This window comes from Bacillus rossius, chromosome 1, assembly GCF_032445375.1.
Source record: "Bacillus rossius redtenbacheri isolate Brsri chromosome 1, Brsri_v3, whole genome shotgun sequence".
Lineage (NCBI taxonomy): Eukaryota > Metazoa > Arthropoda > Insecta > Phasmatodea > Bacillidae > Bacillus > Bacillus rossius.
Genome location: NC_086330.1, coordinates 97,717,090 through 97,736,032, shown reverse-complemented (window position 1 = coordinate 97,736,032; position 18,943 = coordinate 97,717,090). Strand labels below are relative to the sequence as shown.

The 18,943-nt window shown below is 35.9% G+C and overlaps 1 protein-coding gene across 1 annotated transcript in view; it reads left to right on the top strand.

Annotated features, from left to right (window-relative positions):
* The window catches only part of LOC134540550 (paramyosin, long form), an 88,514-nt gene that overhangs the window by 18,194 nt on the left and 51,377 nt on the right, over window positions 1-18,943 (top strand). Inside the window, exons 4-6 of the mRNA XM_063383364.1 lie at window positions 6,473-6,559; window positions 8,795-8,961; window positions 18,171-18,249. Coding sequence (XP_063239434.1) covers window positions 6,473-6,559; window positions 8,795-8,961; window positions 18,171-18,249 — 333 coding nt within the window. The remainder of the gene's footprint in view (window positions 1-6,472; window positions 6,560-8,794; window positions 8,962-18,170; window positions 18,250-18,943) is intronic.

Sequence of the window (18,943 nt, the reverse complement as noted above, 5' to 3'; positions counted from 1 at the left end):
ACCTAGCCATTCACGATTTTTTTTTCTGATACCTAGGTGAAATTCACGCATTTATACTCAAATAATTCTCATTTATCGTCCTTTGGCTGATTCTACATTTTAACCTTCCTGCCGGATTGAATGTGTTCTGGTAATTCGAATTTCAAAACTTTTTAAGTTATACTACTTTAGGCGCGTTATGAAAAAATCATGGGAGTGAATTTTTAAGTTGCACGCGCACCATGCAAAGAAATTTTCACAGTGTAAAAAGAAGGCTACATACAAATACAAATTATATATGTGCTATTAAATCTTATATTTTACTGATTGAAATTGAATACTGGTCCATATAATTAAAAACCTGTACTTATTGTGAATATTATAAATATAAATTGTATCAGTCAAATTTTTCAAGGGTATTGACAAGTGTTTTATATAAGTGAGGTTATGATCCCGTATGTATATTTTATTTCCATTATAAATTATAAATTGTTACGTTATTATCTAATACATAATTAAACTTTATAAATTGGAATAAACATTTAACATATTCATTGATTACTTATTAAAATTTATCTCAATTATATTACTAAAATAAATAATTAATTTTATACACATATTTATATTAATATTGAACACTGAATATTAATTTAATAATTTTTTGTTAAAAATAATTTCAAAATAGTTTATTGTCTTAAATCGAAAATAAGTACTTTTTCTATCGAGCTTATATAAGTACACGCACATATTTTTGTTCCTTTATCTTCGGGGCGTGTCGATACTGCCCGTGGTCCAACGATAACGCAGTTCAAGCGTATAACGGTGTGTATTGCAGCCTGTCCCCAAATAATAAAGACCAATGTTTCGCTCGTCTCGAGCCACGGCAACTGAGACCCTCCACACAGGCGTGTCTGGAGCAGCAGGCGGACAGCAGCCGGCGCGGTAAGCCCTCGTGACAGGCGGATGGCTGGTTGTCCGGCTGCCAAGACGGGGGACAGATATAGAAACACCTCCGGCGAGTCCGCGCTCAAGAATCCCCGCTCTAGAAACCTCAGCTGCGTCCGTCTGGATGCTCACCGACTCTCAACTGTGTGAAGAAAGAATACACACACACACACACCTACACACACACACACACACACATATATATATATATATATATATTCGTTAGTTCAAAATCTTAGATCTCCGAAAGTTCTTCATCCACAGAGATGTATAAGTATATAGAGAATAGAGATAGAGATATATAGATGTAGATAAAGCTAAATTGATATAGACAGAGATAAAGCGAGATAGAGAGAGGTAGATGTAGTATGTAGAAAGAGATATAGAGAGATAGAGATATATACATAGAAAGATAGAGAATTAGAAATATAAATTGCGAAGCATTCTTATGTTCGTCCTATCTGTATTTAAATTTTTTTTTAATTTATAAAGCGATTTAACAGTTTTCTTGAAAATCTCACCGCATCAATGGAGACTTGGCTATTTGTTACATTGCGTATAATGTATTACGCAGTATTAAATGTGTAGTATAAAAATAATTTGTAACGGTATATTAGAATGAAATTTTAAACATTCATTTGTTTACAGCTCAATTGTATGATGTCATAAGTTTATATTCCTAGTATTTTTCTTAATTTGCGTATAAAGCGGTTCAAAATTGCGAAAAATAACACGATTTAACAAAGATTTTCATGGTAAAATTCGGTCATTATTATTCATTGCTTTTGTGTGGCTTTTTACGAGGAGGTTTCATACGCCTTCTTTAGATAAGTATGTGATAGGATTTTCGAAAGTTCAACAAAGAAGCCAGCACGATTGCGGGAAGGCTACGTTTCACAGACTCATGATCATTCCCTGGACATATCCTCAGTTCGGTTGATCACTCTTACCAACTTCGCGGTTGGAAAAAAAAAATGAACAAGTCTTTCAGTACTCGCCAGTAATGTTAAAACATCTAACGTTAGTAACAAACAAATTCATGTGTTTTCATGTTGCAAATAAACTTATAATACAAACTCGGACACGAAATTTAACGTTTAAATATTTTTAATAATGCCGAGCGTGATAAATATACGTAAAGCATTCATTTTTAGGAAAATCTGCAAAAAAAATTTTTTTTACCTTTTAAAAACTTACTATAATTCTATTTAACAAGGTGGTACTACGTATTGATTTATCAGGGCTGGCCCAACAGCAGGAATAACGAGTGCATCACATGTACGATAAATGCCTCCACGCTGAACCTGTGACATTTCCCCTACACCGGAATTATTATTACCTGCGTTTTGAGGTTATTCTTCTTTAGGAATGTTGAGGGTTAAATTTTAGTATGTACCAGTAATGCAATGAAACTAGAGCGCATTACAGAACGGAAATCATCAAGTTGAAAGGCCAATGCGCATCCAAGCAGTAACTGCTATAGCCACGAGCCGAATTCGTCAAGACCTATGTGTGGCAACATACACCCGTATAAGCTGAATAAACTTTCCTCAACATCCGGCAATTTGCTAAGTGTATTGATGTTTCAAAGTAAACTTTATGGTAGTTAAACTATCCTGGAATAAATGTTGTAAACTTGATTAGTTATAACAAAATATAATCGCAGCTTTAAAAATAACTATTATTTACTATCCAGAAAAATGGTCTTGGAACAATCATAGTTCTCTAAAGGGTTAGAAACGCGGCGCTATCATTTACGTATTTTTCTAACTGAAAATTACATTTAAATAGATAGTTTAAAACAAAATTAAAGTGAAAAATGTTAAAACACATTTTGTATCACTAAGTAGCCTATATGTATGTATAATCGTTTCTTTTTTTTTTGCCTAAAAAACAGAAATAAGTGTGTATATACTTCCTACAAATAAACCTTAACCTTATTGACATAATTCAACATTTAAGATTTAACAGCAAAATTTTAATCACGAAATTATTTTATCAACGTGGAGTCAAATATATGTGGGCTAACAGTTTCTTTGTATGTACAGTATGGCGAACGCTGAGTATTGTCAAAATTGTAAACCGTATTTTTTAAATTGTCTTTTTTTATTTTTATGACTATAAATTATAACAAAAAGTATTAAAGGATATGTTTAATTCTTGAAAAATAAATTTCTTTTGACCTTCCGAACAGTCACAAAGATTCTTACAGAACCGTCGATGCCGAATTTCTTGAAAGGATGAGTTACGCATGTCCTTTCGTCTAACCTTGTAGATTGTTTGTTTTCTTCTGACGCTATATTTTAAAATTAATTTAATGATTATCGTTTTATTAGTCAAACAACTTCAGTTTTCACCATTTGATGTTTATTTATTACTGTCAAATGAAAAACTTGAATGTTAAACACTCTAAGAGGGACTGGAGATTGAGTGCGAAAATGTTTTAAAAGTAACCAATTAGTATTGTCAAAATTGCATGTTTCTTTTCCCAATCAACTTCCGTTACAATCACGAAATTACTCCTGCAATATGCCGTATACCGAGAGCCAGATGTTTACACAACAAGAAATAAAATTTCCTGATTTATATAAATTTTCACGATTAATGTATTTTACTTTACTTAACGATCATTTAATTTTAGTTACGATCAACAAGACGAACGAAAACCAACTCTTCCGAGATATATATATATCTATATGTAACAAATTTTTTCTAGAATTTTATTACGTTAAAAAGGATTATATGTATTATTTAATTACCTGACCTAACCTGGCCAAATTTTTATTTTAATTAAGTTCACCTAGACGTAAAAACAAATATTTTCCCAAAAACAACTAATTTTTGCAAATAATAATGTAATTTGTGTGACACATAACCTAAGTTTTACAAAAGCAAACAAAAATGCCTTTTATCGAACTATACGGGTGTGTGACTCGGGTTGAGTGAATGTTAGGCTTCCCAACTGTGGCAAGCGGGCTATTGTTACGACCTCACATTGTTCTGGCTCCCGATGCCTCGGCACTCGCCTCCATTGCTGCCAACATTGCCACCGAGCCGCTTGTCCCTGCATCAAGTAGGTCAGGCCGGGCAGGGCTGCCAACTGCCTTGCCCTCGCATGTTCGCACTGAAAGACTGCAGCTTTGAGGAGTTTCTTTATAACATATTTTACGAGACGGTTAATAGTGTGGTGTGATCTGAATTTCCACGTGGACGTGCATTAGTTTCCTATCTGCTCTATCATCTATCATTATCATAATTTTTATCAAACATGATTATCTAAAAATATAATCAACTACACAAATCAGGGCAAAACAATTAATTTGCAACTTAAGTTCATTTTAAATAAGTTCATTAGCATCTAAAGTCATTAATAATACTATAGGATGCTGTAAACACTTAAAAATCACGTTACAAATTTTTTAAATATAATTTGATCTTTAAAAAAATAATAGATAATTTTGACAAGTAGACTTCGTTTTTAAGGGAGCGTCGCATTTATCTTCCCGCCTCACCAACACAGATACACCCCTGACTAGGCGGGACATGGCCAGGACATGGTCACAAAGCAAGGAAGATAAAGAGTTGCAACTCAATGCTTTAACTAACGCTCTTATTTTCTTTGTAAATCAGCAAACTGTATGGTATTTATAGGCAACCTAATAACCTAAAAGTAGTTAAAGTTTATAAATTAAATGTTGGCCACCTTGATTTGTTTTTGTGGTCGTTCGTTGCTGGGAATATTCACTATACATTTTTAAGACTATATATTTTGCAATATGGAACAACCAAAACACTATGTTAAAATTATAATATATATTTTTTTGTTTCAAAAATTAAAAACTGCATAACTGCAAAGTATGAATGTTGAAAACCATAAATACTCAATTTCAGTTACAAAATATAAATATTAAATGTATAAATATTATACTTCGGGATGAGTTTTGACAAGTTTGAGTTATTTTGGTAATAATAAAATAAGCATGGCGTACGTGTTCACGCGTGTGCGTGAGTGTACACGTACTGTCCGGACCAAACGTTGTGATAGCTGGCAGCGCGGGGGTGAAGGGGCAAGGCGGCGGAGGGGCAGGCGATGCGCGCGCAGGTCGGTACATGTAGCGTTCAGCATCTAAACATTGCTAAGTGACCAACTCGCAGCGCGTGTTACGAGACGTACGGAAATGGACGGACGTGGACGTGGACGCTGTCGACGGCTCATAAAGTTATTCATAGTCGAGAAAGAGACATTATTTCTAAAGTAGTGAGCAATGATTCAATGCCTTAAGGGGGAGGTTATCAATACATTGTTTATTTATAATATACCTTTATATTTTTGTTTGGAAATTGTATTTATTCTGTAGACATTGATACTTACGATTTTGCTATTGTGAATGATATTGTATCTTTCATAATTTTGTATAGTGGCATTTTATAGTCTAATTTTGCATTTTACAGTACTATGCATTTAACCAAAACCGGCGACCAGGTCAGTTTGATTTTTAAATTCCTGAGATTTATGTTTTATTGTTCCATGTAATTTAACGAGTTAATTACCCGTACAGGGTGATTTTATTTAATTTTATTTCTACAGTATGTGGCACTTTTACCAAAAGAGTATTATATTTTCATGTAATTGATTTTTTTAAAGTTATACTTGTGACGAGGTATATTAAAAATACGTTTTTTCCCCCTGCAGTAAACTTCATTTGCTAAATTTATTTGCGCGTAACATATTTATTTCATTACACATTCCTTGATACCGACTCATATCTATATTTAACCTTGTTTTTCATCTAACAACATTTGGAGACAGATGATTATTGGATAAAATATCTGTCGAGGTGAAATTCAGACTACTGGTAACGTGTGCATTGCATTCATATGGGTTGATTACATTGCTGTTTTTGGGTTGCTAATATAAGTCACATCATCGGTTTTACATTTCTCGTTATATAGTGAAAAAATTATATGGGCCTAAGGTGTCATGATAAGGACAAGTGAAACCCAAAGCGTTGTGGCCTGGGGAGCGATGAGAAAGCGATACACGCATATGTTTTTGTAACAGAGACAACACGTCCGAGGCGTGCCGGGCCGTGCCGAATGTGCGCCGCGTGTGACCGGGCCGTGCCGACATTACGCGCCTACAGCACTAGGGAGTCCAGCTACCACAACGTTTGGTCCGGACAGTACTCACGGCTGCACATGTGCACATGGCTGCCGTGCTTATTTCATTGCTACCAAATTAATTCAACATTGTCAAAATTATTCCGAAGTATAAAATTTTCCGTTTTACTCAATACGCCACTCTGTTAATACACCATTCCATAAAATGTGAAGTAAGAATGTTTTGTGATAATACTTTTTTATTTAAAATATCATGTTTAAGAAATTTCAATATTTTCTTTATATTTAATACTTGGTATTCGATGTTGGCATTTCTCAACCGCACATATTTTGAGTGGCCATATTCCGCCTGTTCAGTTGCGCGCCCCTCGCTCAGGCACGGGGCGGCCGCGCAGCCCGCGTGACAGTCGTGTGTTGCGGGTTGCAGATCGAGCGGGAGAAGGCCGACCTCGCAGTGCAGGTGATCCAGCTGTCGGAGCGCCTGGAGGAGGCCGAGGGAGGAGCGGAGAGCCAGGTGAGCTGTCTCGCGTCTCCCGGTGGGCGATCATGCTCGTACTGGCGGCTTTCATTTCACTGTGAACCTTTGACAGATGTCACATTAATCAAACCTTATCATGTATCACGAAACGCTCAGACGGATTTTTTTGTACTAGTGCAGATTATATGATTCACTAGTACCCATATGAGACAAAAAAAAACACGTCAATAATTGTTATTTCAATAAGTTATGGCAACAGTATTATTTTAAAATCGATTGTAGTTTTAGTCATAACAGTCGCAATAACATTATGCCCTGATGTTATATTAACTATAATACCAACCAATGGATAAATATGTAGAAATACGATATGAAATGGTCCGAAACACGTAAAAGGTCACACTCTTATTAATTTGCACTAACACGATAACCTGCCCTGTGTTGTCAAGTTGTAGGTTTCTTAAACATGGGATGCCTTTCACAACCTGATTATCCTTGCCGGTGCCTGAGCCGTGGAAAAGCCAGGGTTTCTCGCCCGTCACCCATGTTTCTTGTGAAACTTTGCCCCGCGATAGGTTCGCCTCACCTGGACCGTGTTGTGTCAAGTATTCAGTAACCAATCCCAGTTGTAGCACGTCCGTTCCTGGAGAACATACCTGGCGCGATCTCCCGCGAGACTAGAGGCTTACATCGGCGTTGGACCGCATCATGTTCCCTGTCGGTCATGATGTGCCTTTCACCTCTATCGGCCTGATATCCTGACTTCAGACAGCACCTGGCTCTGTCGGGGTGCTATTCACACTCATGTTACTTTTGAGGATAGTTACAACGAGGTAAGTACTGCCGCCTTCCACCGGCTGTTCAGCGGGAGAAGAGCATATCTCAGGGTTTTACCCAGCATGTAAGGCTAGCCACTACCACCACGAGTCCAACGCCAATTTAAGCCAAAGTCTACATAATAAATCCTCAGCAGATACTTTGTCGTCAAGGATCGTTCCATGATACTCCCAACTTTCGATGGCAAGTCATGTTACAGTCTGACATTTAATGTAACACTATAGCGCCACCCAGATACTTACTGCGGTTGTTTCGAAGCTCATAAACCCATTCCAGCATCAGCACCATCAGTTCTCCCCTCCCTGGTACCTGCTAACCAGCAGGTGACTTAAGTGAAGACTTTAGTGACTGGCATTTACCCAAATATATTCTTAAATAATCCAAATTGCCCGTGATCCGATTGAGGACCTAGCCATCCTCTAAAAGCTGGTCCATGGCGTCCGGTCATCACATGGCTAAGTATATCCCTCAGGTCGTGCTACCAGAGCAAGTGCCACTGCCAGAGTGAGTCCAACACCAATCTGATCCAGGGCTGGAGGGAACCTTAGTGGGTCAGGGATCAGCCCACACTATTAAGTCACTTCTAGTCTAAGGCACTTCTAGTCTGGCGGTATGTTTTCTTTTGACTAATGACACCATGCACCAGTCCGTAATCCACATAGTTACCTCAGCATGCAACGAGATTATAATAACATCCAACTACGGTCCAGAAATATTACAATTGATTAGGGCCTGGCTGTGCCCCAGCGAGGTGTAATAGCATGCCATCTGGTCATCGCTCTCACTTGGAGTCCAGTCTTTCAAAATATAAAAGCCAGTAGTTGAATCCCTCTGAAAGGTTTCAAACGCATGTGCTGTTTCCCGCAGATTCAGCCCATTTGCCTTTCTCCTTCATACAAATGAGGTTGCGAAACAAAGGTGCTCCCGGCAGAGCCCTTTTTGGTACCAAGAGGAGACAGAGGTTTGCGATGAGTGTCGGTAGACTATATATTAGCATTATACTCTTTCAGTGGACATTTTGGGTTCTGTCTCAGATGCTAGAGCAACGGTTACGAAACCTCAAACACAGGCAACTTTCCTCCAGGGAGTCAAGCCCACTCTTCAGCAGAAGAACTGCAATGGTTTAACATGCTGGATTTACAGGAATGTACTCCCAAGAAGGGCTGAATCTACCAACACGAGCTCTCAAGAGCCATAGGGAAATTGATACGCAATTTCATCGCGATTTGGAGATGTTTGAAAAGGAGCTACCATGAGAGGCTGAGGCTACCCATCCTTGCATCACTGTCACCCAACCCGCCCTAACAATTGAGCTGACCTGTGGTTGACTCAGAGTAATCCCCATTCAATGAGTATCACAAGGTACTTAACCAAGTCTATCACCTCTCTGGTGCTCTTCAGAATATCTAGAGAGCATGTGCTCTGTGTTTTCAGTTTGAGGTGAACCGCCGGAGGGACACTGAGCTGACCAAGCTCCGCAAGCTGCTGGAGGATGTCCACCTGGAGTCCGAGGAGACCGCCAACCTGCTGCGCAAGAAGCACCAGGAGATCGTCGTCGACTTCCAGGACCAGATCGACCAGCTGGCCAAGTCCAAGTCCAGGTAACTGCTTCCCTGCGCCGTGGGAACATCTCGCCTCGTCTGTACGAGCCCCGAGGAGTGGGTTCCCTGGCTTGGATCCTGCGCAGTGTTGATTAAATTAGCAAGATGAAGGAGGAGAGATAGGAAATGAATCATCCAATCATACATCCAAATGTGTCAACATGTTTTAATTCAATAACATTAAAGAAGTATTCGGTCCTGCCGTCTTGGATTTTTCATAATTTTTGCTATATTTATAGTTTCAAATTATTTTTTCTAATTGTTGGCACGTCAAGGCCCTCTATACTTTGTTGCAATAAGCCTATAAGCACCGCGGGCGACTACAACTATCATAATAATCACATCAGTTCACAAGTGTTAACTTCAAAAAGTAGCCAAAACTTTGTCCTGTTCTATGTCAAGCCAAACATTTTAGCACGGAAGCTACATAGCAAGTGATATAAAAATATTTTGAATTGCAAAATGGCAAGGCCAATCCCCCTTAGTGCTGAAATTTTTCCTTCTTGAAAACCATAACATAGTGTCTATTAACAATATCATTAAACTTGTAGTCATTTCCGAAATTTAACTAAAAATTATAACTACTAGTCACTTTAAACATCAAGCATTCCAGTAATTATATGCTTCGTTTTAACCAAGCCACATTTTGAATATAAAAAGTTTATAACTCAAAAAAGTTTGGAAAAATATGCCAAATTTTAATTTATGCATTTCTCCCAAAAGTGCTGTCAACTACTGCACCTAGTTCAACTTGAACGTAGCATGTCGTACATCAGTACCAACTGGTAACATATTAGGACAATTGGTTTTATATATTTAACACCTACTTGAGCGATATAAAACCAAAGTAAACATTCAGAAATGTTCAGTTTAGTACAATAACCATTTGTTCCAAACAGATTAGAAGCGGAGTATTTAATAGGATAAAAAATTTATCAGTCACTTATCAATCATCTCGTCGACGCGATGATGACAGACGGGGACACGTGACGTCAGACTTGAGAGATGCTGGAAAATAACTCGGCCAATGCCTACAATAAGGAATCCTGGAGTAGTTTAGAGACTAAATGGAAGACAGGAATCAGGATTACCAAACCTGGATTAGAACCGGAGTCCTTCGGAACACGAGTCCAGTATCCAAAATATCAGTGAGATGTTCATGTGCATTTATTTAAGGATGGTTTTCTGTTAAATTTGTTTTTGCTGTGTTATATATATTTTTATATCAGTAAAGAGTGACTTTAAGACTTCCCCCCTCCCTCTTCGATACCTGCGTACAAATATGGTGTGTGCCTGAGCTTTAGAGAAAAAAAAACACACGATTGGAAGTGTTGACCGTTTGAGAAATCTGGAAATGACAATGCCAAGAATGGAATTCGGATTTATTTGGATTCCTTCATGAGCGCTCACGAGGAAAGGGTCACGGGTTCGATCCCCGACGCCCCGTAGCATGAATCAAATTTATGTGCTCGGTAGTTCGTAACCCTCTGAACGTGTCCCATTAATAGATCATCACGATGGGGTGGGTGGAGATTCCGACTGCGCGAAGTGGGGCCGACGTTCGACACCACATTCGTAAAGGAGCCTGGTTTAAGTCCTGGCTCAGCCATTCTCGTTTAGGATACATTGGTTTACCGAATTCCTTTCAGGAAAAATCTGGGGATGGTTCCTCACTAAGACCAGTATTCCAAGGCACAAAAATTAGCGTTTATATGTAAAATACGCTACACCCGTACTCGAACCGTATTCCTAGTGCACGGTAGACACGGCAGTCGCTTGTTTTTAGGGGACGGATGTTAGTGTCCTATCCGTTGCCCAAATTTCGCGCATGCGTGGAACTAACTTTTTTGTTGATTTCGTCCAGATGGCGGACCCACGTTTGGCGCCATGAGAACGTATATGTTCCCTTTTGAGATCATTGAAGGACGTATCAAGCGTTTTGGTGTGCCAAATGAAACTTTATTAAAGCGAAACTATCGTGGAATACACTCGGTACACTTTAATGGTCTCAACAAGAAGTAATCACAATTTTAAAAATATTTGAGAATATTGGACTGCCCGTTCTATTTTTGTGCGATGGTGCTGCTAAATCTAGTAGTTTTGCAGTAACAAATGTATCGATGGTTGCGAAACGTCAGCTTGAATGCTTTGGAACCAGTTTCTAGTCTCACGCAGGGCACCGTTTTTTTAAAACAGCCACCAATCTGGTTCCTTACTGGGATTCAGTTTGGACACGTTTTAAAATACTGCCTACGAGTTACGTTACAGTCGTGTCCCAAAAAGGCAGTGATTATCCGAAACCTTACCCGAATGTCTTGGAATACCGCCCTAAGTACCATATGACCAACATGTTTCTAGGTTATGTCAGTCTAGAATGACTTCGTTGTCAATGAGATGGCAAGCCAAAATACCAGTGTGTAAGCACCCTTCTTTGTGGAAGTAGATGGGGGAGGGGGTTGTTATGAATAGTCAAGTAACAGAGTTGGTAGTTGGCTAGTGGTTAGAGGTATGTGGTGAGAACCCGCGCGTGCTTAACTAACGGGTCTTCCCACAGGACAACCAGAGCGGCAGCCGCTAGACTATTTATAAAACTGCGTTGGCCGTCGCTTCTTCTGCTTCTGCCTTGCCCGCCCCACGCGGTTTCTCTTCCTTCCTGCCTTCACTTCGCCAACGGGCCAAAGAGTCCCTCGTGCGGTGTCAAAGACGGGGACCGGTTTAGCGAGGAGGCACCGCCATATTTGTTCACGCCAACACCTGGGCCCAGTGTCCCGTTACCATTTCCTTCTAGGGGGGCGCAGTGTAGCTTTAGAATGCGTTCCTTTTACCTCGGCCTAACGCATGAGTGTGAAGAAAAAAAACTGCAAATGCGTCCCTACAAACCATTTTTGAAACAAAATTTTAAAGACGACTCTCGACAGGTGGACAGGCCACTACGATGATTCAATGTAGTTTTAACTTGAAAGTATTGTAGAAGTTATATTGAATTATCTGTATAAATTTAATTTATTAATAAAATAACCTACTCAACCTAAAAAATTAGAATAAATATTTTCATAAATAAATGTATTAAAACCAAATAAGGAGAAGGAAATCATAATCATTTCAATATGCACAAAAAAATTAGCAACTATCAATAATGTAAATATACCTAACAAAATAATTAATGTCTAATCAGAAACTTAATTACAAGAAAAAAGTAGCCTACTCGTTAGAAGTTATAAATCTTTTCGATTAGGGCACTTAACTATTTTGAAATATATTTTAACAAAATTTATTATATATATATTATATATATATATATTCAGTATTCAATATTAATATAAACATTAGTATAAAATTAATTATTTCATTTATTAAAAACCGAGATAAATTTTAATCATGAAAAATCAATAAATATGCTGAATGTAAATCTAATTTATTTATTTAAATTATGTTTAAAATATATGTAATAATTTATTATTTAAATTGCAAACCAACTGTACATACGGTAACATTATCTAACTTACATAAAACACTTCAAAATACACTTCAAAATGTTTACAAACACAATTTCTATAACTAATATTCACAATATTTTTTTTTTATTATATGGATCAGTATTTAATATCAATCACTAAATTTTTGAACGCGACTCATGTAGTTCCGTACCCACCTCTAGAATTTACTGTTGAAGCTACGTCGATGATCGAATTATTCGATTTGCAGAGCGGAAAGTTAAACTGTATAATGGAACTCCGATAAACATAAAAAAACTTTTCAAAAATACTAAACCTTGTCTTGTACCTGATTTTTGAAAAGGGATTTTATTAAAATACTGCCCACTTTATTAAATTTCACTAAAAAGTTAATACTACTATATAGTTTCTGCACACATTAGATGACTTTCAATTATTAAGTATAAAGTATTTATAATACCGATATTATAAAAAAATTTTAACACATATACGAATTCATGGAAATTAATGTTCTACCAAACTTCATTAAATTAATATTACTTGAAATAAAAATGGAGAACATAAGCCTTCCTAATATGATATAATCAAACCTATGGACTGAGATATGTATTTAATTATATTTAAAGCAATATGATAAAAACATATATTCTTAAAGCACAAATTGTTTAATTTTTATAATCCAGGAATATTTAATTTAAAACAAAATTCCACTGCCGAGCTTTAAACCACAATCCTTTAGCTTATTGACCGTGCAAATAAAAGCACTTCGCTATGAAGCCAGACACAAGATTGTAAGGAGAATGTGTATTATAATAGCTTTAATACCAGTATCCTTAGGTTTTATGAAACCTGAAATTACCCTTTACTATGACTATTTTAGTTTACCAGATATATTCAATAGTAGTTTCACTATCATAAAGTTTAATTTGGCTCACAACTGCGTTTGGTATGTCCCCTAATTTTTATGAAAGTGACTATAAATTTGTTTATGTTCATGCACGTGCGTCCACCATTTTCCTGGGAGAATTTCGTTGCATGGTGCGCACGCATCGTAAAAATTCACTCTCATAAATTGTTCCATAATGCGCCTAGAGAAATATAATTTTAATAATATCAAAAAGAATAATCCTTTATCATTAAATAATAAAATTAACGAACACTTTACTTAACAGTCATTCCGGTAGGAATATAAAAATAGAATAGGGAAAATTATAATATGATCAATAGAATAAATAACCAAAATTAAATCCTTAGAATAAAATCCACATAAATAAGGTAATCCACATATACAAATTCTAGTAACATAAAAACATAAAGAAGTTAAAGACATTTGATTAAGTAAATTTCCTATACACCGAATATCTTGGCACTCTTTAAATGTATGAATTAATACCCCCCAACATAAAAATAATAAGACTTAAATAAAGCATGTGATGATAAATGCTAAAAAGCCAAATAAATATATCCTAAAGATAAAAGGGTGACGAAGAGTGACGAGATAAAACTGTAGTTTTGATGGGATGTAGAATTTGTTGAAACGGGAGTAGGCCTACCCCCAGAAAAACTCACGCACTCTCATTTGCGTAAACTCCGCGGTTTTTGCCCCATCGGGATTGCAAACACTGATCCTCTCGGTGAAAGGGAAGGGATCTTAACACTCAACTTCAAGTATTTTTTACAAGCTTTAATTTAATTAATTTATGTATAACATCTTAGCTCTCGGTATACAGATTTTTGTAGGAATAGTTTCGAAAATGTGACTTAAGTCGCATGGAACGGAAATATGTTACCACGATACTGCCATTTTTGGCGGATGGCGCGAACCAATGTTCACAAAGCCCAAAGGGAATCCTCTTATTACTAATCGTTTAATGAATTTTAACAAAATAGGCAGTAGGCCTATTTTAATAAAATTCCTTACAAAAATCGGGTCAAAAAAATCGGGTTTATATTTCTCTAAGTCTTTTCAATGTTATCGGAGCCGTCTCATTGTATAATTTAAAATTTATTTCTGCTAATCAAATTATTCAATATTCGACGTGGCTGCTCCGACAACGAATTCTAGCGGCGGGAGCGGAAACTAAGTGGATTCGTGACCAGAAATGTAGTTGAAAATACAAATTTCGTATATTTATTTTGCTCGGAATTATTTTAAAGAATTCTGCGTTAAATTCGTCAGATTTTCGTATTATAAGTGTATTTGCAACATGGGAACACACGAATTTGCTCTTGACCGATGTTAAATGTTACACATCACTGGCGAGTACTGAAAGACTCGCTCGCATTTTTTTTAAACAAGATCCAAGATTGAATAAATGTAATTTAGTTCATCATTGCATCGTTGCGTCAATTTTACGTATGCAAAAAAAAACATTTTTAATATCTTATTATTAAATGTATTTCAATACTAGCTGTGACAACTACTTAACCGTGGACCAACTAATTCACACAGTTTAGTTAAAGTCACATTAAGCTTCCTTATAAACTACGTTTATTTGTTTGTTGTTTTACGTTCAAGAACAAAAAAAAATCCAGTTTAATTTATTATATTTTAAATTATATTTTCACGTTGTAATGTTGCATAGAAATCGATTTTTTGATTATAATCATCCCTTTATCTTATAAAATGTTTGAGCTATCACATTTAAAGGAACTTGATTAATTTTAATTTTACTATCTAAAACTTGTTTGAATTTTAAATCAATAGCATTGTCAGTTTTAGAGTGAAATCATTTATTTACAGACAGATGAAAATTTTTATTCGTTAGATTTGGTATAAGTATCTAACTTGTTAAAATGAAAAATATGTTATATACGATAGTTCTAAAATCACATATACACACTTCGATTTCATATATTTCCCTGGAAACTTAAGTAGTTGATGTACTAATCACCTACTGCGTTCGTTGTGTCCATATTACCTGTTTATTTTCATCATTGTGTTTGTACATATGTTTGCTGTGTTGTCCAGGGTTTTTATCTGTTAGCATTTACTGTTATTTTTGATTCTGTCTCGTTATTGTTAGTCCACTGTGTTTGTGTGTGCTATTATTTTTTTTCATATATAAATTCCTTCCACAGAATTTTCTGTGCTGTCTAATATTTCAAGTTTTAAATCAGTTCATTATGGCTTGTTTTCTGTGGGTTTATGTTTTCATTTGAATATCTTATTTTGCATTCTTGAATTTTTTTTGCATGACAAATAGTGCTTAATTACATATGTCCAAAGAATTACGTTGGATCAAAATTCCCCATTCATTTGAAGAACGTGTACTAATCGCGGCCAACAAAAAATGCAAGTTTTGTTGGGTTTTCTGGAACGTTCTTATCTGTTTGGAACGTGGAAGACTTACGACCCGTCTGACGCAGCCCAGGGCTCAACAGACGCTCGAAATACCTCGACGCGCCGATAAATTCGCCCCGGCCGGCGGGCGAAATTAAAATATCCAAGCAGGAAATATTTCACGCGCCGCGTGAGTCACCGCGCGTGGTTCCTCGTGGCTTCCCTGTGCACACGAACACAATTTCCCGGAGCTACAAACATTTCCACACTCTCTGGACACGCGCCAGAGTAAAGCCCGGCGGCGTTTACAACCTCCTAATAAAATAACCAGACGAAACACGAGCTATTCAAAACAAATATATAAATTAAAAGGGAGTTTATACAACACTGCTGTATAGATTACCACTTCTTATGAGTGGAATTTTCGAAAAGGGTTTAAAGGAGTGGGAAGTTTTTTGTTTGGTTACTACTCGTACATATTATCTTAACTCCTGCTTGATTAATAATGGAGAAATGAGATTTTCCTTCGTGAAAGAAAATTTACCACTTTTACTATTTTATGAGTCGAGTTTCATAACTACATATAGGTAGTTAAGCTTTTGTGTTAACTGAAGACCTTACTACAAAAAGTTTAATTGAAATACATTCAGTAGGTAGTTTTTAGTGATGCCAAAACAAATAAAAATTTTAAATTATACATTTGTGTTTGAAATATTTTATATAGTAAATTTTCTTCTCCAGAAATTCATGCATTGTACAGAACGTTTTCGTTTATTATTAGTATTAAAAACAAAAATCTGGTGCTGTAGTAATGATTATTACGTTCAACATAAGTATAGATATTATGAAAACATATTAGCTGTGGTTCCCGTCTTTGACAGGTTCTAATTCTAATTCACCGCAAAGTGATTAGGTGCATACACTATGGACATACGCAATTTTGCACTGTTTGTCATGGAAATATATTTAAGAAAAATGGTAAAAAATTATTTGTATTTTTGATATTTATAATCAGTATCTTAACTCTTGCCTGATTTTCTTCGTAGATAATTTTATTTTTATGAAACTATAATCTTACCACTTTTCGCTCCCTTAGAGTTAGAGTTTTGGAATTATACATAACCTATTTATTAACTAAGTATCTGATTTAAACATGTGTTACGTATAAATAGGATAAAATTTAAGACAAGAATTATTAAAATTTGCACATAAAGTATTTAAACTAGTGTGTTGATACTCAATATCGTAGATATTATATGGCTTACATACAATGTGTAAATTATTACAAAGAATGTATTAGGGCATTTTCAATGTTTTTGCATATTGGTTTAGTAGTAAAGACGTGATTTAATAAGAAATATCCAGACATCTAACTTTCTGTATATTCATTGTATTTTTTTAAATAAGACACATGGTTTAAAATTTTGAATTTTTTAAATGGTAGGTAAGTCTATATATACAAAGAGAGTGATTTCAAGTTTTAACATATAAAAATGATTTTATTTTAAAATAATAAAACATATTTTCACATAAAAAACACGAATTTTCACAAAACATAATTTCTTACGTAAAGGTTCAACAAAAACCCCATTTTTACGATAAACATGTATCGCAGAATAGCTTTTTTTGAACAATAATGCTTGGTTAGGTATTATCGACTTGGTATAGTAATAGCAAAAGTGTTCCTCATCTTCCATGTGAAAATGATGGCACGGTATCATTACTTACTGATTACACAGCTGATTCCAAGAAAAAAAATTGAGTGAGTCTTTCAACACTCACCAGAGATGTGGAACATCTAACCTCAGTAACGGGCGAATTCATGTGTTCTCGTGTTGCAACTACACTCATAATACGAAACTTGGACAAGAAATTTAACGTAGAATTCTTCAAAATATTGCCGAGCCTGATAAATAAACTAAAATTGTGTTTTCAGTTAGGTATATTTCTGGACGCAAATTACGCGTTGTTCCCCCCACCCCAACAACCACTAAGAATTCGCTGCCGGAGCAGCTATGTCAACTACCGAATCATTTGATTAGCAGGCCGAAATTTTAAACTCTATAATGAAACGGCTTCGGTAAAAGTGAAAAATACTTTCAAAAAATACTAAATCTCGGCATTGGACCTGATATTCAACAAGGAATTTTATTAAAATACAACTGCCATGCTAAAATTCATTAAACCGTTAATACTATAAAGATTCCTTTTAGCTTTGAGAACTTTGGTTAGCACCATCCGTCAAAGTTGGCAGCACTGTGGTTGTTACACTTTTCCGTTCCTTGTGACTTCCGTCGCATTCACGAAATTACTCCCACCAAATACTAAGATGTTACAGATCAGAAATTTAGTTCTGTTTTTATTTTTGTAAGGAAAGTTAGCTTGTAAATTCCAATGGAAATGCCTTTTAACGAAATTAAACCAAGCGAAGCTACCTTTAATGAATTTATTTCGTAAACGTTTGTTTTCAGGGCTGAGAAAGAGAAGGCCAAGTTCCAACAGGAAGTTTATGAGCTGCTGGCACAGGTCGAGTCCGTCACGAAGGAAAAGGTGAGTGTTTTTTGCTGTTAAAAGTGACATAGAATTTACTTATAGATACGATTTGTTTCATAAAGCTGTCTTCAAACGTCAACCAAAATAAATTATGTATTTTTAGTCTGTAATTTGACTTGCAAAATTAAATATCAGTAATTCCTTATCTTACTTAAATACATGGACGTTACTTTACTATTTTCCACCGGCACAAGAACTCATCTTGGCATCTCCCTCCCCCCTCCCCAAACTAACCAAAACCTTTCCTGACAACTCATATCGCCTCCACATATTAATTCCACTATTATAAATATTTTTATTAAACTTAGGTGGTAAATGTATATATTTATATATATATACATTAATTTAATTTGTAATACATCGCAAGTGTAATATAAAAAACGAAAAATACAATTTTTTAATTATTTCACGATTTAGGTACATGAATGTATCTTTCAATACAAATAATTATGTTCATATGTTGGCCAATAGTTTTTTTTGTGTTCTCATAACACTACGATATTCAAGTAAATGACTACAAATATAGCTCCTCCTTCCCCCTCCTACTTATGTGGTGTCCGGGGCTTATGCCCCGTCTACCCTCCACTGGTTACCTCCCTGCTAAAATATAACTACTTTTTGGTCTCTGGGTTGAGACCACTTTCGTATAATAAATGGCGAGCCCTACGTTTCAGGACACCTTGGTGCAGCC